The sequence below is a fragment of the Monodelphis domestica genome, chromosome 1 (assembly GCF_027887165.1).
Source record: "Monodelphis domestica isolate mMonDom1 chromosome 1, mMonDom1.pri, whole genome shotgun sequence".
In the NCBI taxonomy this organism is placed as follows: Eukaryota; Metazoa; Chordata; class Mammalia; order Didelphimorphia; family Didelphidae; genus Monodelphis; species Monodelphis domestica.
The window spans coordinates 601156206-601179787 of NC_077227.1; the positions used below are offsets into that span (position 1 = coordinate 601156206).

The following is a 23582-nucleotide window of genomic DNA, read 5'->3' on the forward strand; positions in this document are numbered from 1 at the left end:
CATAAGGATGTCTCTGAGGCTACTTCTATCTCAGAACTGCTGTTTTGTCACCTATGATCAGGGAAAGAAACACAAGTGAAGGAAGCATCCAGGGCTTGAGGACATCACATGTTCCTGCTTTCATTTCTGAGCAGATAAAATGCTTCAGTGATGAGCATATGTACCTGGAAGTGACTAAGGGAGTTCAGCTCAGTTTCATGTATGTTCTTCCACTGCCACAGTGACATTTTGGACAATGTTCTACTTTTAGGAGAGCAGCTGAATGAATGAATTTGTTAAATACCTACTATGTGCCAGGTGCTGTGCTAGGCACTGACTACATGGTGGATGGAGGGGAGTTTTCTTTGTGACCTTCATAGAAGTCAAGGAAACAGATATTGGAAGGGATGTAGCCTTGAGTAAAACTATCATTTTGCAAATGCAAAAAACCCTCTAGAGTAGAGAAATGATTTAACTAAGATCCTACAGTGGGTCAACGGAAGAGTGTGGACTGGTAGTCTAATCTCTCATCATCCCATCTATGACTCTTCCCATTACAATGGACTGCCTCCAATTCTAGTTCCATACTTGTAGTATAAGGAGTCATCTGCTTGAGAGGGGCATGGAAAGCAAGTGAAGAGGGTGATTAAGATTAAAATACAAGATTTATTGCTTTAAAAACAATTCAATTTCATATTGTTTTGTTCCTCTCCAGGATGCCTGCTTACAACTTAGATTGGCGATATTCTCTCTTTTTCATAACCTACATCGTCATCAATACCTACATCTTCATGTCTGTCTTTCTAGCTGTTGTGTACAACAACTACAGAAAGCATTTAAAGGTAACATATAGAAGGCAAAAGGGCAGGGAACATTGTGGTTGGGTGCTGGGGCAAAGAAATGATGATCAATCATTTAGAGTTTGTTTTTTAACATCATGAAAAACATGCTTCAAAATTCTAGGGACTTTTGACCATGATTTTATTGCTGATCCCTTCTGTTGCTTATTGCCCAAGAGCTTAAAGTTGGAAGAAGTCTTCCTTTTTTAGGTCACTGTTCTACAAGTCATCATACTTGAGTTATCTCCATGCAGAACTCATATATACTAAGTTATAGATGGGTTTCTAGTCTGTATTAATAGGGACCTGAAGACATCGATCTTTCATCAGCCTTTTTACTAAGTAGGACACTTCGTTATGGTTAACAGTCATTAAATGACATAGTGGACAGAGAAAGGGACTTGGAATCAGAAAGACCTGGCATCACATCCTGCCTCAGACATGTATGACTGAACAAAAATACTTAACCTCTCCTGGATCCCTTTTCTTCATCTGTAAAATGGAGGTATAATAATCAAAATGGTTCCTTTTTTTTTTTTACTTTCAATTCCACATTCTGCTTTAAAAGTCATCTGAGTAAGCTTCCTAAATGCAAAGACAATATAGTTTTTGTCTTTCTATTCCAGGGTCTAGCACATATACTTGATGAACTGAATTAAACTGCTGCATGGATCAAATGAGATAACATATATAAAGTACTTGCTTTGTAAATCTTAGAACTATACAAATGTAAGTCAGTATTAGTTTTATTATCTTTAGAAATACTGAAGAGAAGTATGGAGGAGGGGGAGGAGAGGGAGATTGGATCTATGATTTTTGTGAACTTCCTATGAGGAAATTCTTGGCTACTGATACAGATTAGTTCTTGCTCTGCAATTTCTAGTCTTAAATGCCAGGGAACCAAGGGATTATGATTTACCTTATGGTCACACAGTCTGCATGTGTTATTGTAGGCAACTCTTGAATCCAGGTCTTTTGACTTCAAGGCTGGCTTTCCATCTACTATAATGTTTGGTAAAAAAAAAATTGGAATTTTACTTAAGGGCATGTGATCAGTGTGGGTACTCCTTCTGTTAATGGAAATTCTCTCCATGCCCCAGGAGGTCAACTCCATGAGTTGACTTGTCCAGAAATATGTATCCTCCAATGGACAACCCTAATGTAATTACCCTTTCAAACTTAGCGAGGCTGGTTCCCATCAATTGAAAAAGAGATTGTTCTAGTTCTACCATGTGCTTCTCTAGCTTGGTAGGACCTGCTAGAATGTACTTCCTTTGAGCATTGAATTCAGTTCATCAGGAATACATTAAGGACCTTCCATGTGCTAGACTGGAGATACAAAGATAAAAACTATAAAACCATTACATTTAAGAAGCTTACCCAAGGAATCCAGATCCACCTTTAAGGCAGAATGAGGAATTAGAAGTGTATGGGGGCAGCTAGATAGCACAATGGATAGAGTGCCAGGCCTGTGGTCAGGAGGATCTGGGTTCAAATCTGCTCTCAGATACTTCCTAGCTTAATCCCATAGCCCTTGTTCTTCTGTCTTAGAGTTGTTTGTATGACAAAAAGTAAGGATTTAAAAATAAAAGCATATGAAACTTTTAAGAAGGCGCTGCTTTGGACTGAATATAGGATCCATTCCTCCAGTGGGATCTTTTTGAAAGAAAAAATAACCTATAGGAAAATGTTGCAATAGAACATTAATTTTAGTGGCTTGTTTCAGGTTTTCTATAAACCAGATTTTGTGGGGAGAGTACATCTGTCCAGCCAATAGCATATTCAAACCACTATGGTAACCTACCCGCTTTTGTCTCTTCAAATATTTCTTGTTCATCACCAACAGTACATTTATATGTCTTTTGGGTACTTGTGGAAGGAAGTAGGAACATCCTTTGGAGGGAGCTTCAGAAGCCATATAATCCAATCACCTTTTATACATGAAAAAGGAACCTGAGGCCCCTAGAGGTTAAATGTTATCTCAGAGTGGAAGCACTTCAGCACTGAGCCCCACAAGACTCCAGAGTTGACCGAGGAGTTTGGGTACACGTCCTAATGGGTGCTCTGTGGGGTTATGTTCATGGAGAAGGGGGAAATTGTCACCCCCTCCTCCCAATACCGCTATAATAGGAAGACTCAAACAATGCAAACTATATAGGTTAAAAAATGATAGTGTAAGAGTCCAGTCCTTTCCCAGTTCAGATCTTTTCTTGTCTGGATCCCCAGCAAATCTGGTCTTTCTTCCTAATATCTCTGTGTCTGCTCTGATACACGGAAGTTGTTTTCTCTGGTCTCTTAATCCATGTGGAAATCATGTCTTTTTCTTAATTCTTTGGCATAACTTCAGGTTTCATCCTGAATATTATTGGAATGGTGCCTGACTTACAAATGATTTTTTACAAATGATTTTTACAAAAAATATTTATTAAATGTCTACCATGTGTGCTAGGTGATGGGGATACAAATACAGAAGAGAACTAACTAGTCACTACCCTCGAGGATTTATATTCTATTGGTCTCCATAGTCTGTCTTCCTGAACTTTGGATTTCTCTAGCCCAGCCTTACTTCCCAAGCTGTCTTCTTTCTTTCCCACCTGACCTAACTTATTTCTGGATCTTTCTCTTTCCTAGAAACACCCCTGATTTTCTTTCTTTTATGTGTCTTTTCTCTTGCCGGATAGACAAGACCCAAGCTATCTGTCATCTACTATTCTGTTTCAGCCCTTTAAAGTGTCAGCCTTGACAAGAGCTTACATTTACGCTGCACACAGGCAGGTAAGATGACTTATGTTTATGCCAGTGAGAGAGGGAGTTGTTATTCATCGTGCATGGATGTTGACCCACTTTCTGTTTCTCCTTTGCTAATAACATATCAGTATCATACCATCAATAATTTATTAAATACCTAAAATACCTACAATTTATTGAATACCAACAATTAAATACCTACAAGTGCTAGAAACTGAGGATACAAGTACAAAGAATGGAACACATCGTAAGTGGTAAAGAACTTATATTTTAATGGAGGAGATAATAAATATCTGTTAAAATACAGCATAAATATAAAGTGAATCCATACAAAGATGCACAAAGAAAGTTTGGAAGGGAGGGAGCTAGCAGCTGGAGGCATTAGGAAAGGTTTCATGGAAAAGATAGTTCTTGAGTTGCCTCGTAAAGGACGACAGAGTCTCTGTGAGACAGGAGGAAACGCTTTTAGGAATCTGGTGCAATTAGTGCAAAAACACAGAGATGGGAGATGGCAACACATTTGAGGAACAGAGAGAAGACTAGGTCGGCTACATCCCAGAATTACCACAAAGATAGTTAAGTAGGAACCTGCCTTTCTCTTTAAAAACAAACAAACAACAAAACTTCATTTTTTAGAATGAGATTCGGAAACTGGCTTACATGAAACGTCACAAAATGATAGAGGCTTTCAATATTCTGAAGACCAAGGAGGGCACAGAGTTTGTTGTTAAGGAAGCCCCATGGAAGCAGTTAGTAAAGATCGTGGCCCCTGACATCAGCAATTCTCACCGTGAGCTCCTATTGAGGATATCTGATGAGGAGCAGAAGGGATATGTGGGTGAGTACTCAAAATTAATGAAGTAGCCCTCAGGTCTTGCACCTTGTCCTTAGAAAAGGGATGAGAAGAGGTGATGGGATGATGTTAAATATTCAAGTCTATACTGATAGGCCACCTGTGGGAAAGATTTTTTAATATGACAAAAGGAATATTTCCCCCCCAATATGCTCCCTGTTTCAGATATAAATGTCCAGATAGTTCTTTCTCATTCACTGATGGTCAGCTATTATCCTGCATTCATAGACTGAAAAGGGTCTCCTGTTAAAGTTCTTAGACAGTTGCTATTGAGTCATTCCAGTTGTTTCTGACTCTTCATGATCCCATTTGGAGTTTTCTTGGCAAAGATTCCAGAGAGGTTTGCCATTTCCTTCTCTAGCTCATGAGGGAACTGAGGTAAACAGGGTGAAATGGTTTGCCTAGGGTCACAAAGCTAAGTGTCTGAGGCTGGATTTGAACTCAGGAAAGTAAATCTTCCTGACTTCAGACCCTGAATTCTATCCTCTGTGCCACCTAACTGCCTGGGTTCTAATCCTAATTCTGTCATAAATGAGGTATATGACCTTGAGCAAGTCTTATCTCTGGACTGCAGTTTTTTTACATGTAAAATGAAGAGATTAAATGAGATGATCTTTAAAGATGATCAGCTTCTACCTATTAGAAATGATCCTGACCTCCCAACTCTAAAATCCTATCTTAGCTAAGTTGGAGAAGTCTAATGAACCTTTTTCCCCATCCTTCTATATAAGATTTATTATTTTTACTTTTATATTTATTTTATTTTAATAAGAAATTTATACATTTTCCAAATTTATATGATTCATGTTGTCTCCCTACTTTCTTCCCTTCTTGCTCCCAGAACTGAGAAACAATTCAATCTGGGTTATACATGTATTATCCCTCAAAGTATATTTTCATGGTATTCATTTTTGTAAGTGAATAATCTTATAAAACCAAAACCCCCAATTATTAACCCAAATAAACAAGTGATAAATTATATGTTTTCATCTGCATGTATATACCAACAGTTCTTTCTCTAGTGGTGGATACCATTATTTGTCATAAGTACCTCAGAATTGTCCTGGATCATTATTCTACTGATAGTAGCTAAATCTATCACAGTTGATCATTCCACAGTATTTCAGTTATTGTGTATAATGTTATCCTGGTTCTGCTTATTTCACTCTGCATCAGTTCATGTAGGTCTTTCCAGTTCTTTCTGAAATCATCCTGTTCATCATTTCTTATAGCACAATGGAAATCCATCACCATCATATACCACAATTTCTTTAGTCATTCCCCTATTGAGGGATATTGCTTTAGTTTCCCAATTCTTTGCCAGCACAAAAAGTGTAGCTAGAAATATTTTTCCTACATAAGATTTGGACTTTGCCAGTTGACCTTAGTATGAAGGTTTCGATGAATGTCGGGGGTCATTTTTGTATTTCAGAGAAAAAATGCTTTTTAAGATTAGCCGATCTATTGAACATTCAAGTGATTACTATGAAATTTAAAAGACATCCCCTGGAGATCTGGATGCCCTTGATGTATAAGTCTTCAGGAAGTCTTTTTATACAAAAGATAGTTCGACATAGGTAAGTTAGTTTTCACTTTTTGCTGGGGAGCAGTGGAGATGATGAGAGATTATTTCTTATGATTAGCATTAGCATTAAAATAGAGCTTCCCTTTCTTTCCCCCTGTTTCCATTCTTTTACTTCTCTTCTACCTCCTCTTTTTCTCTCTGTATCTTTTTGTCTTTCTTTTTCATGACCATTGGAATGAATGGAAGTTGGTGTTTTAAGAACCAAAGTTGACAAGTAAGTTACCCCTAGTAGAGTATAATAGAAGAAAAAAAGAAGAAGAAGAAGAAATCCAGACATAGAGATAAGTTTCAAACCTAAGCTTCTCCCAGCTTCCAAATTCATGAGCCGTGTGATCCTGGTCAAATGACTTCACCTCTTGAACCCTCAGTTTTCTCATTTGTGAAATAAGAATGATAATCCCTGCTGTACCAACTTCAGAGGATTGCTATGAAGATCAGATGAAATGTGGATAGAGCACTTTGTACCTATTAAGACACCTTATAAATGACAGTTATTGTTATTGCTCAGTATGTTAGCTTTGTCTGAGGAATGAGAGGTTGGGATTAGATATGCTAGGCTTGATTTTTAATTAAAAAGGGTAGTATGTATATGTGCATGTATCTATATATGCATCTGAATTTTAAATTTGGGCCATTATCTTTTATTACTACCATCTACGAATTTATTCTGAAAGAACAGTCAGAAATTGTATGGTTGTACTACCTCTGCATTTGCATATTTTAAACACTAACTGGATAAAAGAAAATTAATTGGCATTTCCCTAGATGCATGGTTTATGCTTATACAATGGTTATAATACTGGGGTCAAAGCTTATTCTAATCCAATGAAACTGTGAAATTGATTTGCATTTCTACTGATATTGTGTTTAAAATTAAATCACAGTGTTGTGCAGGATGGAACATTTTGGGTTCTCAAAACTGGAAAAATTAAAGTATTAGCTGAAAGAAAGAGCCATACCCACTTCAATGGACTTAATATTTAAGTTTAAGAAGGCATGAAAGGTCTGGGATTCTGTTATGGTGCAGGAACTTTTTTTTGACAATTTCTAGCCAGTGAGAGATGTTCATTGTTAACAAGCCTGGACAGTGTTCTCGGTTTACTTTCCATTTTCTCCAGCCAGTTGAAGGAACTGGAGATATTTTACTTTAAAAATAGTTTTATGATTATAATTTGATTTTATGTCATTCACATTTCTTACTATATTCTTCCCCAATTTGCATTGGGGGAGTTCTTCACTTGGGAGTTCCCTATCCCAGTGGAAACACCAGTCCAATCCCTATCTCTATTCCTAGCTTTTCTATTCCTCTAGCATCTCCCAGAAAACTGTCCCTTTTATTGAAGAGTGAAATAAAGAAACCACTAAGAAGTGCTCTCTTCTTTGGGACAGGGATGATTATTATAATTTAGCAGCATTTGGTTTTCATTGTTCTTTGGTGATTGTTTTTCCATTTATATTTGTAGTCAATGTGTATGTAATTTTCCTGTGTTTGCATGATCATGTACATCATATGTCAATTCAGCTATTTTCCCATGCCACTCTACTGTCATTATACTCTTTCTTACAACTCAATATTATTTTATTACATTTAGTACCATAATTTATGCATTAGCCATTCCTCAATGACTGGATATCCATTTCATTTTCAAGAACTGGGGATGTTTAACTGAGAGAAGAAAAGACTTGGGGGGGGGGGAGAGGCATGATAACATCCCCAACTATTCAAGAAGTTGCCATGTAGAAACAGAATTAGATTTGTTATGCTTAGCCTTAGGAGGAAGAACTGGGTGCCGTGGCTAGAAGATACAGAGGCAGATTTAGGCTTACTGAAAGGGGAAAACATTCTAATGATTAGAAAACTATCCAAATATGCAATAGTTTGCTTCAGGAAGCTGTTAGTTCCCTATTACCAGAAGTCCTCAAGCTTGGGTTGGTGACCATCTGTTCAGAATGTTGTTGAGATTTCTATATAACTGTAGGTTGAACTAGATGGCTTTTGAGATTTCCTCTCACTGAGACTAAACATGACCCAATGGATTTTATGCCAATGAGAAATAAGGCCAATTTATCCTGTAATCCAAACTTGCTGACTATTTAAAGAAATGCAATTTAATTGCTTCCAAGTACCCAGAATAAATAACTTTTTGTCATCCTAGTTTCTGCTTTGTATTATTTGAAATTAATTTAATCCTGGAAGCAACTGAGTGATTTAGTGGATTGAGAGTTAGGCCTAGAGATTGAAGGTCCTGGGTTCAAATCTGGCCTCAGAAACTTCCTAGCTGTGTGACCTTGGGCAGGCCACTTAACCCCCTTTGCCCAGCCCTTATGCCTTGGAATCATTATTTAGTATTGATTCTAAGATGGAAGGTAAGAGTTTAAAAAAAAAAAGGAATGAATTTAATTCCTTTCACCTCATCCTTGCCCCAATATAAGCTATGGAGGCCTTGCATATGTTATGTCTATCTCTCTAGCAAAGGGAAGCATCAGAAGTACTGAAAATAGCTTAGTTCCTCAAGTAAATAAACATTCCTCTTAATTTTATATTTGTTTGTCAAATTCTTTTTATCACAAAAAAGGAGCAATAGTTTAACACTGGTCTGCATTGATTCAAGGTCTAAATTAAATTTAGTAATGCTGAACTTTGGCTTTTATTTAGTGAAAGTGAGAAGCACATTTACTGCTAGTGAAAGGAGGATGGAGAGAGGCAGTTGGGTAGGTAGGTGAAAAGAACACAAGATTTCAAATCAGAGGGACCCAGGTTTGAATCTTGGCTCTTGGCTCTGCAATTTGATCTTAGTAAAAAAAAAACCATTGGGATTGGGCTAAAGAGTCTAGGAAGAAAAGAAAGAGGTCTCTTCAAAACAACTCAAAAATACTATATATTGAGACCAGAGATATTGATGTTCAATGACTATCTCCCCCCCTCCCCCTTTTCTTTCCTTCTTCCCCATCCTTCACCAACTCTCACACCAGGATGTTTGTCTGGATTTATGATGCAATTATCCTAATAAATGCTGTATTCATTGCTTTGGATGAGAAAAACCCACTCATTTCCTATGCAGAATGGGTTTTCCTTTCTCTATATATTATTGAAATACTCCTGAAGTTGTACACCTATGAACCCAAGACATTTTTTGCAAGGAATCAGTTCTGGAACTGGTAAGTGTTGATGTCTCTTCCTCTAGGGAAAGATTGTGTGTGAGTGTGTGTGTGTGTGTGAGAGAGAGACAGACAGACAGACAGACAGACAGACAGACAGACAGACAGAGACAGAGACAAATAGAGACACAGACAGAGAGACAGACAGATAGAAAGAGAGCTGGAGGGAGGGAGAGAGGGAAGGAGAGAGGAAGAGGATAAGAGAGAAATGAGAAATGGGAGGGGATTGGGAGGAACAGGAGGATTGAAAACATGGTAAAGAGGGACTTGTTTGCTTTCCTAATATTCAGTATTCTTAAAATTTATCATCTGTTTCATTAGATTTAGAGAGTCTTGAAATTTAAATCTAAGCAATAAAACCTTCTGGCTCAGTAAAAATCTTATGAACCAATTCCATTTCAGACTTTGACAAATCTAGCTAAAGTTTAGTAACAATATAGGGAATAAAATTTATAGATTCTTAAAGCTGTAAAGAGATCTTTGGGGTCTTCGCTTTCAGAAGTTCTCATCCTTGGGTTTATTTATTTATAATAAAATTATATAATAATAAATATATAAAATTTATAATAAAATTAAAATTTATTTTGATAACCATATTTCAATATAATTGGTTTCTTTTGCCATATTACCTTTTTTTGTACTTAAAGATATTCTGAAAAAGGGTATACAGGCTTCATCAGACTATCAAAAGGAACCCATGCCCCAAAAGAGGTTAAGAACACTTGATCTAGTCCAGCCACTCCTCCAGGGTAGAAACCCTCTCTTCAAAATCTTTTATATAATCATCCTGTACTGTGAATACTTCCAGGGATAGGAAACTCATGAGATAATTCTTTTCATTGCTGAGCAGTTTTAGAACAACTTTTTAAGCTTAGAATAATCTGAAATGTTCCTTTACTGCCACTTCTACTGACTGATCTGTAATTCTCCCACTGGAGCAATACATAGTAAGTCCATTTCCTTTGCTCACATTCAATAAAATGTGAGTAGCTCAGTGGATTGAGAGCCAGTCCTAGAGATGGGAGGTCCTAGGCTCAAATCTGGCCTCAGACACTTCCCAGCTGTGTGACCCTGGGCAAGTCACTTAACTCCCATCTTCTTAACTCCCTTACCACTCTTCTGCCTTGGAACCAATACATATTATTGAATCCAAGACAGAAGGTAAAGGTTTAAAAAAATAAAATGTATGAAGAGAGCACTAAGTTTCTTTTTGCTAGACTAAATTTCTAAGTTTCTTTAACCATTCTTCAGAGGACATAGCTCCTGGAACCCTCAGTATCCCACGTTCCCTTCTTAGGTCCTCTTGATTTGTCAGCAGTCTTCCTAAGATGTTCCCTGACATGAACACGATATTCCAGGTGTGGTCTGATGAGCACAGGGTACATACAGTGGGACTATTGCTTCCCTTGTCCTGGGCATTGTACTTCCATTAATGCAGCCTGTGCTTATAAACTTTTAGAGGGGCTACATTTCTTGACCTCTTTTATTTATGTGACTTAAATTTTTCAAACATAAATATAAAAATATACCTCTATGCCTTTTACTAAATTTTGTCAATTTGGTTTTACCTTATTCCAGCCAGTCCTTTCCTTGTAGAATTTTGGATCCTAGTTTTCTTATCCATTGTGATAATTATCCACACCGTTTTTAAAAAATCATAAGTGAGTTTGATCAACATGCTTCTTTCTTCATCTAAGTTGTTGATAAACGTGCTGGCTACCTAGAACAGAGCAAAGGAGAGATTCCAATTGGGAAATTGCTAGAGAGTTTCCTTTAGGTTGACATAAATCCATTATTCAATACTGGGTAATGTTTATTCAGTGAGTGTAGAATGCATCAAAATTATTGTTAACTAATCATATTTGTTGACTTTGTCCCTAGGATATCCTTGAGAAACTTTGTCAAATGCCTTGCTGAAATCAAGATACTTTATATCTACAGCAGATCCTTGATCTAGTGACTTTATGTCAATGTTGTTTTAACACATCTTAGTGTGAGTGAGTCTAGAGTCTAGAAGGCTATGATCAATGCTCCCTATTGGGTTGTTTCCATTTTTTCTCACTATCCAGACTGCTGTTAGATTCTATTAAATTTTCAGCTCTTGAGCCTCTGTAGTATTCTAGATTTGATTCCAGTTTATTGATTACCCAAGTAAGCATCTTTCTCTGATAAAAGCTGATCCTAATCTATTACCCATGACCTTCTACAGAGTCCCTTATTTGTCCTATGTTCCTACAAAATTCTGAATATTCACATTTTCCATTGCATGAATAATTGCCAGCTTCAACACTTCATAGATTTATTGTAGAGTTTCATGCTTTTGTTTTAATCTTTATGAGCACTTCTTCATAGATTAGCATTCATAGGTTCATAGGAACTAGAGCTGAGAGAATCTTAGAGATCACCTACTCCAGTTTCTCATTTTGCAGATGAGGAAACTGAGGTCTAGAAAAGGGAAATGACTTGCCTAAGATCACATACAGAGCTGTGTTCAAGTTGAGGCTAATGGATATGGCTTTGCCCTTAAGTTCATGCCATGCCATTATTCTCTTGACTCTTTCTTTAATTTCTACACTCTCTCTCTATACCATGCTTTGTATAATATATTCATTTTGTATCCACTTGGTTTTGCCAGGGCTTACCTCTAACCCAGTCATCTTGGCCTGGATTTAGTGCTTAACATAGTGCTTGAACAATAGTAGGCAGTTAATAAATGTTTCTTGACTCATCACTAGACACCCTCTGAAGATATTGCAATTTACTTAAAGCTCAAGGGCAGCACCAAGGAGAGATCATCTGTCATAAAAAATATTCTAGCTATTCATTTTCCTCAGAAGATATTCTTTGATGACCATGAGTAAACAGGCAGTCTATCTACAAGAGACCAACTTTTTCCTTATGTCCTTTGGTTTTTCAGACATGTCCATTTTGGGGAGGTTTTCTTGGCAAAGATAGTGGAACAATTCTCCATTTCCTTCTCCAGATAATTTTATATATGGGGAAACTAGGCAAACAGGGTTAAGCAACTTGCTGAGGGCCACATAGCTAGTAAGTGTCTGATGCTGAATTTGAACTCATGAAGATGAGTCTTCCTGATTCCAGTCCACTTAACTGCTCATTTTTATAGGAGTTAGTCTAGATCCTAAATTAGCTCTTCTTTCTCATTGGGTTCTCATTAGAACCACTTATGATACCCATTAAATAATTGACACCATTGTATATAATTAGCTATAAATGCAAAACCTGAATAGGATAACTTGTTTGCTTTTTAAATTTTTCTTGAAATTAGAAAATCAGATTGTTTGGGCATTATTGTAGCTATTTAGGAATCTTTTTGGTTTGGTTTTAAGTGAGTGTCCCTTACCACAGGAAAGGAATCTTAGAGTTGTTTTGTTTTCCTTACATTCCAACATATTGACATTTTGCTCATTTCTTTTTCCTTCCCTTAGGTTTGATACCTTAATCATCATTGCAGCTTTGATGGCCACAATAACCAACACTGCAATTAAATCAGGTAAGCACTGTATCATTTCTGTGCGACTCTTACTTGATTGATGATAGTGAGAGATAGCCAGTGTCATTCTAGCCTTGGATGCTCTAACGTATGCCTAAACCAAGGCATAGTTGCTGCTCTTAAGGGATATTTAATCTCTTTCAATTTATGAACTTTGCATTTTTTATGGGGTTTGTTTCTATTTAACTGCCGCATTAAAATTTCCTTTTCTGGTACTACAAAAACTGGTCATTGGATTAGCAGTGTAAGCTTTCTCTACTTAGAGTCAAGTTAATTATAAAGCATGGGACACAGGGAAGAAATTCAGCATAACTGCCTTTACAGAATTCCCTTGGCCTGGATTATTCTAAATGACCAAATCCTCACAGAGGTGCCCTACTAGTAGACAGACAATCACATCAGCAAAGGTACTGAGCCCAGCCATAGTACATGGAATGCCAGTTGTAAGGAATTGGGAGGGCCACAGTTGTTCCCCTTGATCTTCTTCGTGAGTTCGTAGAGATCACCAAAATGCCTGTAGATTCATTGGATCATAGAAATAGACCTGGAAGTCTTTCAGAAGTTAGAATTCAGCGAGGCTGGATCTGAAGTGAAATATTTACTGTGTCTTGAGCATAATTGAAAGCCTTCCAACTGGGTTGTACTTGCTGAAATGTACTACACTGGCAGCCTTTGAGAAGTCAGGGTCACCTCCGTGGTGAGAGGAGGAATCAAAGCTAGTTGTATTCTAAAACATTGGGCATTTGTGTGGCAGCTCCTGATAGAGGGTTGTACTTGACATTGGAAGACCTGAGTTTTAATCCTGACTCAGACATTTACTTGTACGACCCATGGCAAGTCATTAACCTCTTGGAGCCTCAGTGACCCAATCTGTAAACTGAAATTGTATTCAATGGATTCTGGGTTCCCTTCCAGTTCTAAATCTGTGATCCTACAAATTATTCACTAATGTCAATAAAAGTTCAGATTTTGTTCATAAAAGGAATAAGCAGAGAAGAATGGCAAATCAACAGATGTGTGTTGTTTTCCAGTCATTGAATATAACAGTCAACAGATCCTGGATATTGTCTTTATATTGAGGCTTCTCCGGCTCATAAGGATTGTTGACAGCATTCAGAGGTAAAAACTACAATTATGTAAATAAGTAAAAATTCTTAAAGAAGTGATAAATGGTGGAGCTATCTTACAGAACATTAGCTATAGCTAACGTGAGAATTTGTTTCTCTTGGATAAGCATATTTCTTATAATTTATTACATATTTACAACAATTACATTTTATATTATTGTTCTGTCATATATTATATTGTTATATAAAAATAAAAATAAATGGTAACTCAAAAAATAGAGAATGTAGGAACTAAAGAGACCCTAGACCCATTGCCTAGCCCTTACCGCTCTTCTGCCTTGGAGCCAGTACATAGTATTGATTCTAAGGTGAAAGTTAAGGGTTTAAAAATAAATAAATGAATAAATGAACAAACAAATTAATAAATAAAGAGACCCTTGAGATCATCTAGTCTAACCTTTGCTTTAGATCAAGGAACTAAGGATGGGAAAGGGGGAGTGGTTTGTCCAAAACAAGTTAGTGATGAAGTTGGCACTTGATGCTGGGGCTATTAGAAACCTGCTCAAGCAAAGCCTGGTACATACTATCTCTTCTCAGTGATAAGAAATAGAACATCCTGGGCTGAAATTATTACTGCATTACATTACAAATGGAAATGCATTCAACTTAATGAATCAGAATGTTGAAGATGGTAGGGGAGAATGAGCGAGGAAATAGGTGGGGGTGAGTTTATTTAGGGAACCAGCTGATGAGTCATTTTTGAAACCTAGAACCCCCCATCTCTAGGTCTGGCTCTCAATCCACTGAGCTGCCCCCTCCCCCAGGACATTTTATTAATGTTTGATGGGTCAGGCTGAGATGTGAGATATGGTGTGCCAGATTTCCTGGGCACCTGAACCTTTGTTATAGCTTTGAAACTTTTGTTTGACCTTAGATTCCGGGTCATAATGACAACCTTAATTAATATCATCCCTACAATGCTGACATTTGGTGGACTTGTTTTGGTAAGTATGCTTTGTGACATTTAACCTGAATATGTCTGTTCCTGAGTGCTCTCCTTCTGAGAGGCATTTGGAGAACTTTTAAATAAAGCAAAGAAAGGCAATGTTATTTTAAAATAGTTAAAGCTGAATAGTTTATAGAACTTATTTTAAAGAAGATTAAACTTTAATTTCTTTCCTATTGGCTGCCTGCCACTATTTCAGTGTAGTAGATAGAGTGCTGGATTTGTAATTAGGAATACTTAGGTTCAAGTCCTGCCTCAGACATTATTAAGTAATTCTTAGTCATTTAGGTCATTTAGACTTAATTTTCTTATCTATAAAATGGAGATATCAATAGCCATATCTCCTCAAAGGATGAGTATGAGAATAAATAGGAATTAGCAGAAGGAAGGAACTAGAATTTAAGAAAGGTCAGGGAAGGCTTCCAGTTAAAGAAAGGATTGTGATTGGGCTTTAGAAGAAGCTAAGGAGGTCAATAGGTGAAATAGAGAAGGAAGAGCATTCTAGGCATAAGGAATAGGCAGAGAAAATACTCAAAGCTGAAAGATGGAGTGTCTTGTTCATGGAATGGCCATGAAGCCAGTGGCACTGGTTTGAAATGTAAATGTTAGGAAACAAGGTGTTAGAAGACTATAAATGTAGGAGGGGACAGGCTATGTTGTTATTGCTATTAGCAATGATGCTAACGATGCATTGTTATTCCCTTAGATGGCTAAGTAGTTATTGGACTTTTCCTTTTAAAAATAAGTCCAAATTGAAGTCACCATCACCAATTTCCCATATATTCCTTTTGGTTTACTATAAAATTAGCCACCTAGTTACTACTTGAGCTTTCTTGCAACATGATTTCTACAACATTCACCCTCCATTGGATGTGAATGACTCAACGGACTCACTTTCCAGGTGGTGTACTACATGTTTGCTATCATTGGGATGGAAGTATTCCAGGGCAAAGTCCAGTTCTTCTCTGAGAGTTCCACAGATCCTCATGCTCTGGACTGTGGGAACCCAGCCCTGAAAGAGTCAATGTTTGCTCGAAGCAGATACTGTAAGAATAATTTCAATGACCTCGCCTCTTCATTCATTGTACTAGTGGAGCTCACTGTGGTAAATCAGTGGCATGATATCCTTTTTAAAATTTAATTTAATTTTTTGCATGTCAATGCAATTTTAATAACCACTTTCTGACATTTTGTGATCCATGTTCTCTCTCTCCCTTTCATCCCTCCCTGAGAAGGCAGATAATATGACATATGTTATAAATGTGTTATCATACAATACAAATTTCCACGTTTATTATGTTGTGAAAGAAGACATATAGCTTACACTAAAGAAAAATTCATGGAGGAAATAAAATGAAGAATAGTGTGCCTCAATCTGCATTCAGACCCTATCACTTCTTTCTATGGAAGTTGACTTTTTCATCATAAGTCCCCTGAGGTTTTCCTGGATCCTTGCATTGTTGATAATAGTTTGCTCATTCATAGCTGATCATTGTACATTATTGCTCTTATTGTGTACAATATTCTTCTGGTTCTGCTCATTTTACTTTGTAACACTTTATATAAGTTTTAATAGTTTTTTTTGTGTGTGTGACCATCCTGTTGGTCACTTCTTATGGCACAATAGTATTCCATTACAATTATATACCACACCTTGTTCAGTCATTCTTCAATTAATGGACATCCCTTTAGTTTCCAGTTCTTTGTCACCACAAAAAGAATGCTATAAATATTTTTGTTTAAGTCCTTTCTCACTTTATTGGATTTCTTTTGGATACAGACCTAGCAGTGGTATTACTGGGTCAAAGGATATGCACAGTTTTATGGCTCTTTGGGCAAGGTCACAAATTCCAGAATGGTTGTATCAGTTCACCGTTCCACCAACATTGTATTAGTGGCATGATATTCTTTCTTTCTCTTTCTCACTCTCTCTCTTTTCCTTCCTTCCTTCCTTCCTTCCTTCCTTCCTTCCTTCCTTCCTTCCTTCCTTCCTTCCTTCCTTCCTTCCTTCCTTCCTTCCTTCCTTCCTTCCTTCCTTCCTTCCTTCCTTCCTTCCTTCCTTCCTTCCTTCCTTCCTTCCTTCCTTCCTTCCTTCCTTCTTTCCTTCCTTCCTTCCTCCCTTCCTCCCTTCCCTTCCTCCCTCCCTCCCTTCCTTCCTTCCTTCCTTCCTTCCTTCCTTCCTTCCTTCCTTCCTTCCTTCCTTCCTTCCTTCCTTCCTTCCTTCCTTCCTTCCTTCCTTCCTTCCTTCCTTCCTTCCTTCCTTCCTTCCTTCCTTCCTTTGTTTCTTTTTATCCTGTGGTTAAAACTGTAGGAAGCTTGAGAAAGGATGATAAGAAAAAGACTGGGAAAAGCCTCTTGGGTGGAATAATGAATTGATCAGGGAAGTATAGAAGGATTGCCTTGCTACAGTGAGAATCCTCAATACATAGATACTAATGGCAGAGATGGGCTGCAAACAATGGTCTTCTGACTAAATCTTGTGCTCTTTCTAATACACCAACAAAACAGAGATTGCTAGTGTCTTCAGATATTGAAATTTGAGTTTCCTTGATTATGGATTCATATATTGTTCCAAAGAAGGATACTTTAGAGATCATCTAACCAGACTCCCTCACTTTTTTTTAAAAGGATCAGAAAAATTGATCTTTTCAGGTATTTTTTTTCCTCTTTCTACCTTAACGTCATACTTATCGCTGGTGGTTTTGCTCTTGTAACTCATCAGACTACAAAGTTATTCTTCATTGCTTTCCATATTGTGGTCGTCATCCTCATTGTTAAGTAAGTTCATGAGTTCCCTGCTATCTATGCTTGAAAAGATGGTTTGGATCTCTCTCTTCCTCCAAGCCCTGTCACATTTTGTTTATACCTCTCTAATGGCATTTATGGGGGGCAGTGATGTGACACAGTGTATTGAGCACCACCCCTGAAGTCAGGGAGACTTATCTTCATGAGATCAAATCTGACCTCAGACACTTTCTAGCTGTGTGACTCCAGATTTGAACCTAGGCTCTCCTGACACCAAGTCTGGTACTCTATCCACTGCGCTTCCTACCTGTCCCTCTCCAATACATCTTATGGCTTGGCATCTTCCCATGAAACCACATCTGATTGTAGTTTATATCATACCCCTTTCCCCGCTCTTCTCTCCACAGTATTTTTATAGCATTCATTTTGGAGGCTTTCTTTGTGGAATATTCATTAGAAAAAAGTGAAATAGAAACTACTATTGAGAAGAAAATTCAAGAGCTGGGTATGGGAATTCAAGAGTGAGTAATGTCTTCGGTCTCCTCTGTAAAGTCTCCTCTGAATTATATTGGTAAAAGGTACTTCTGCTATATTAGCCTCTCTATATCTAAGATCCTTATTTCTTCCAAGTCACCTTTCACAGTTCTATGGACTTGGGAAGTACTTAATAAATACTTGGATGGATGTATCTATAGATACATATTCATGACAGATGAATGAATTGGACTTCAATTGAAGTCCAATTACATGGAGCTTCTACTGTTTGGCTGAATATGCTGTTGATTTAGATGCCCAACATTTCATATTGTTTTCATTTCTAACAGGGAAGATGTTCCTGATGGGAAACTGATAGACAATATGGAAATGAATGAAAATGATCTTAGGGGTGGGGAAGAAATGCAAAAGCAGGACTCGAAAGGATTGTTCTTCCGAATTGCCTCAAAAAGTGAGTAGTGACCTCACTAGAAACTTGATTAGTGAAGAGCTTTGTTGAGTATAACTTAACTTTGGACCCATGGTTTTATGGATGGGAATGTTTGCTCTGCCAATTCCGGTGGCAGCTACTGCATGCCTGAGCCCCAGTTTCCTCATCTGTTAAATGAAAGGATTGGGCTAGGTGACCTCTAAAGCCCCATTGGCTCTCAATCTCTGATCCTGTGAGAATTCTTGTTCATGTTTCCTCATAAATCGTCCGTCCACTGGGGAATCTCTCCAGTTTGATAGAGCTCTTCCTTTAGACCTTTTAGCAACTTTATCATTTGGGCCGTCCATCTGTTGTAGCAGGTACTAAAATGTTGAATTGAGTGATGAGGATATCAACATTAATTGTGAATGGCCAAAAGGGACCATTGGTGAAGCAAATCTGAAAGAAGGTTCTACAGGAGGATGCAAGTGATCAGTAATGATGCTGATCATTCCTCCATCCTCAAAAAAGTCTTTTTTGATCTACTCATGCTCTGAGGTACAGTGAGTTTAATCTGAGAATGGTGATTTGGGTTGCATGGAACCAGATGTGCCATGTGTGGAAGGTGACTTCTGAGTCACTACTTGCTATGTTTCTTTTAATTCTCATTTTAGTTTTGGTTAAGTAGCTTCAGAGCATTTTATTTAGCCTAGTTCAGCAAATGATATTTGACTGGGGAGCTTCGAGGGGAACCTCTGAGTCATGTTTATTACAGCAACTGTAAAAATGAAAAATCTCTCTTTGTAAAGACTTGCTTTTTCATATCTTTGCATCTTCTTCCTCCCAGGGTACAGGACAGTGGATGCATTATTACAACGGATGTTTGAGTCAGAAATATCTCCAGAAGATGAAGGACCTTCCTTAGATGAGATTTTGAATCTTTCACCCAATGATATGTATCCAAAGAATCCAACCTTTGAGAATTCTGCCTAGTCCAAATTTGAAGAAGAACTGGAAATATGATGAGCTAGTATCATTTATTTTTGTATATGTTGTTTGGGGATTTTTAAAAGGGCTAAATTCTTCTCCTTTGCATTCTTATCTAGTCTGCTCAAAAGCCCTTTTGGGAAATAACCTTTCCCAGAGATGGGTGAATTTTTTTTTTAATCATAGGACCAAGATAACCCTTTAGCTTAGAGCTCACCCTGGGTCTTTTATTATTTTTTTTAGAGCTATTTTGCCTGAAAAGGAATTGAAACTTTGAAAACAAATAAGTAATACATATATATGTATAGATTTAAGCCTTTACCTTTTGTCTTAGAATTGATACTATTTGTTCTAAGGCAGAAGAGTGGAAAGGGCTAGTCAGTTGGGGTTCTGTAACTTGGCCAGGGTCATTTGGTTTGGAAGTATCTGAGGTTAGATTTGAACCCAGGAGCTCTAGGAATACTTTATACAGGGATTATGAATAGCACTTACTTTGAATATATGTATACATATGGAGTCTTGTTGCAAAGTATATATAAAATTCTAGTAGTTTATATTTACACAGTATTCTGTGATCCTACTAAATAGATATTATATTCTAAGAATTTAAAATATTTAAATAATGGGGGATAGCTGTGACTCAGTTGTTTAGAGCCACATCTAGAGATGGGAGGTCCTGAGTTCAAATCTGGATTCAGATACTTCCTAGCTGTGTGACCCTGAGAAAGTTGTTTAACAACCAATATCTAACCCTTACCTCTCTTCTGCCTTATAACCAATATACAGCATTGATTCTAAGATAGAAGGTAAGGGTTTAAAAAATAATTTAAAAAAATTAATGGAGGTTTTTCTAGTACAATAATTCCAAGCTTTATACAAGATGGAAAATGTGAATGTGGGAATAAAATTATGTAGAGATCACAATATGGTTCGAACTTTGAAGTACTTCATTCTTGGTTTCTCAGAAACTAACCCATTCTTAGTCCTTGGAGATTCTTATATTAATGTTCATACCTATAACCTGGGGAAGTTTTTTTTTCCCCTTCAAATAATAATAGCACACTTTAAAAATATTATCTCATTTTATTCTCCCAACAAGTCTGGGAGGTGGGTACAATTATTGTCCCATTTTACAGATTAGAAAACTGAGGCAGACAGTGACTTGCTCAGTTTCTTATACTTAGTGTCAGTGGGCCAGATTTGAACTCAGGTCTTTTTGACTTCAGGAAAATGATTCCATGAAAACCATTTTTTTAAACTCTTACCTTCTGTCCTATTATCACTTCTAATATAGAAGAGCAGTGAGGGTCAGGCAATGAGGGTTAGGTGACTTGCCCAAGTTCATACCACTAGGAAATGTCTGACATCAGATTTGAACCCAGAACCTCCTATCTCTAGGTCTCTCTGCCCTGAAAATAATTTTTATTTGATTTTTTTTTAACGTGCCAGATTTTTTTGCCACAAAGACAAAGAGGCAGAAATGGCAATTTAGATGATCAAAATTCCCTTTTATTATTGTGCAAAGGACATGCAGTATTAAATGTGTCTCAGAAGAGCCAGACACTGAAGACCCTACTTGGTGCCAATCCCATGTTGTTAACACTATGAAAGTTCATTCATTTCTCATTTCAGATGGGTGGCAGTGATCCTGTTCATCCCTTATTCTAGGGGAGGGTTCAGCTGAACATCACCAGTATAAATGTCTGTCATAGCCTTCTTCCCTCTCCCCACCCAACGCCTATTCCCAATAGATTGAAATCTCCTTGAAGGCAGGGACTGTATTTCCACCCCCATGTACCTTGCACATTGTAGGTGCTTGATAAATATTTATTGAATGAATAAATAAGAATTTCCTACTGTGGCACAGCCTTGTAGGATTCAGTTCCATTCATCGTTCTTAAGTGCCTGCTGTGTATATGGTATTATTCTAGACCCCCAAAATGCAAAGAAAAAATTAATAATAGCTACCAGGTCTATCGTCATCAATAAACAATTTAGGGCAAAGAACTTAATCATTGGGCTATTATAACAATCCTGAGAGATAGGCACAATTTTTATTCCCATTTTAAATATGAGGATACTGGAGCCCAAAGAAGTTAATGAGACAGGGTTTAAACTTAGGTCTTCTGACCCCCACATCTAGTATTTTATCTACCATGCCACATATTTGCTTCAGAAAAAGAAACAAAAAATTTATCCCCCAAAAGAAATTTATCCCAAATTTAAGGAACTGACTTTCTTCTGTCAGTTTTTGAGGTGACAACATGATATATACTCACAGCTATGGAAACACAAAATTATATAGAAAGGGGCATTTGCAGTAGCCACATTGGTAAAATTGTCTAGGCTGATGGGCTAACCCAGGCTGAGGGTCACCAACAGTCCCCAAACTGGCCGGGGAATTGGGGGATGTCTACTGCAACCATGTAAAGACTTCTTCAACGGAATGGGATGATGAGAACAGTTTGTCCCAAGGGCCATGGAAGCTGCTGAAGCTGGAGCTGTGGCGTGCTTAGATCTTGAACAGAAATTGAAGATGCCACCTGCATCCCAGGTCACTGCCAGTTATTCAGACTTTTGTTCTGCCACTGGATTGGAATGACTCTGGAAGAGAGAGTGATACCAGGCAGGCCATTTCATGTCTTGTGGCTGAGATGACAAGTTACAATGAAGATATGATCTTCATCGACAGAGGAAATTCCTGCCTGGGACCTCCTCCTGGGGATGAAATTATAGGTCCAGTTTAATTTTTAAAAAGAGCTCTAATATCTAAGGGAACCAAGGAAGGGCTCAAGAGGGAGGTTGTACCTGAACTGAGCTTTGAAGAGAGCCAGAGATAACAAAAGGCAGACGTGAGGGCATAAAGCATTTCAGGTATGGGAGATTTTCTGTGCAAAGGTATGGAGGTGGAGGAGAGAATAGGTAAAGAGAATAATAACAAGGAGGCCAATTTGTCTGGAATTTAGTGATAGAAAAATAATGTGAAATAATCGTGGAATGGTAGGTTATTGCCCACTTGGGGAGGGTTTTAAATGCTTTGCTTTGCTCAGATTTGGATAAAAAAAAAAATCTTATAAAGTTCCTGATATGTGCAAGGCATTGTCCCAGATGCTCTCAGCACAAAGATAGAGACAACACAAATCTCCCTTCAATGTTGACTGTTTGTGTATTGATCTCAGTTTAAAAATGGGTTGGAATTTTGAAAAGACTGAAGAACTCTCTTCAGAGCAACAATCAGCCATGATTCCAAAGGACCAATGATGAAGCACGCGATCCACCCCCTGACAAGAGACAGGAGAGATTCAGGATAAAGAATGAAACATGACTGGATGTGGCCAATGTGGGAATTTGTTTTGCTTGATGACATACTTGTTATATAGTTTGCTGAAAGAGCTTTACTTTTCTTTTTTCAGTGAGGTGGAAAGGAGAGACAACTTTTTTGGTTAATTAAATTAAATTAAAAATGAAATAGATTGGACTAGATAATCTTTGGGGACTAGATCATCTGATAAGGTGGCCCCAGTGGATAGACCACTAGGACTGGAGTCAGAAGACCCTAGTTCAAAGCCAGCCTTACACACTTACTAGCTGTTTAAGTCACATAACCCAGTTTGCCTCAGTTTCCTCAACTGTAAAATGAGCTGGAGAAGAAAATGGCAAACCACTTCAGTATCTTTGCCAAGAAAATTCCAAATGGGGTCACAAAGACTTTAGCACTACTGAAGAACAACAGCAGATCACTATGATGCCCAAGGCTAAGATTCTTTGATCCTATGATGGCAGTTAAAGTGGTCTTGCTAACTTCTTTGGACAGTTGTAGATACAGGGCAGAGAATGATCCAGGATGGTTTGTGTAACTACTCAGAAACAGGAGGCTGAACTAGAGGAACCTTAGAATCCCATCTGGTCCCTTCCCATGATGTGCAATTAACCTGTTGGCCAATAGTCGGCCTCCCAACTCCATCGTTCACATTAGGAGCCATGGTGTACCGCTTTGTCTTTGGAGGAGTCAGTCCAAGGAGTGAGCAGGAGCCTTTCCAGTGTAGCTACTCCTGCTTTCCACTTGTGAAACAAGACATGCTATGTGAGAAGAGATTAAATGGAGCCCTTCCCTTGTCTAAAAATTGACCCAACAGAAGTCACTAAAAGCTCATAATTTATATTCTTAAGTATTAAAGACCAAGAGAAAGCAAGCT

At 37.7% G+C, this 23582-nt stretch overlaps 1 protein-coding gene across 1 annotated transcript in view; it reads left to right on the forward strand.

Moving 5' to 3' along the window:
- Positions 1-21250, forward strand: part of LOC100033211 (two pore channel protein 2-like) — a 59247-nt gene extending 37997 nt beyond the window's left edge. The window contains exons 8-19 of the mRNA XM_056813762.1: positions 695-821; positions 4203-4404; positions 5852-5996; positions 8978-9163; positions 12613-12677; positions 13709-13796; positions 14679-14748; positions 15652-15871; positions 17438-17528; positions 17903-18016; positions 18320-18441; positions 19247-21250. Coding sequence (XP_056669740.1) covers positions 695-821; positions 4203-4404; positions 5852-5996; positions 8978-9163; positions 12613-12677; positions 13709-13796; positions 14679-14748; positions 15652-15871; positions 17438-17528; positions 17903-18016; positions 18320-18441; positions 19247-19392 — 1576 coding nt within the window. The 3' untranslated portion in view covers positions 19393-21250. The remainder of the gene's footprint in view (positions 1-694; positions 822-4202; positions 4405-5851; positions 5997-8977; positions 9164-12612; positions 12678-13708; positions 13797-14678; positions 14749-15651; positions 15872-17437; positions 17529-17902; positions 18017-18319; positions 18442-19246) is intronic.
- Positions 21251-23582: the final 2332 nt, after the last annotated feature.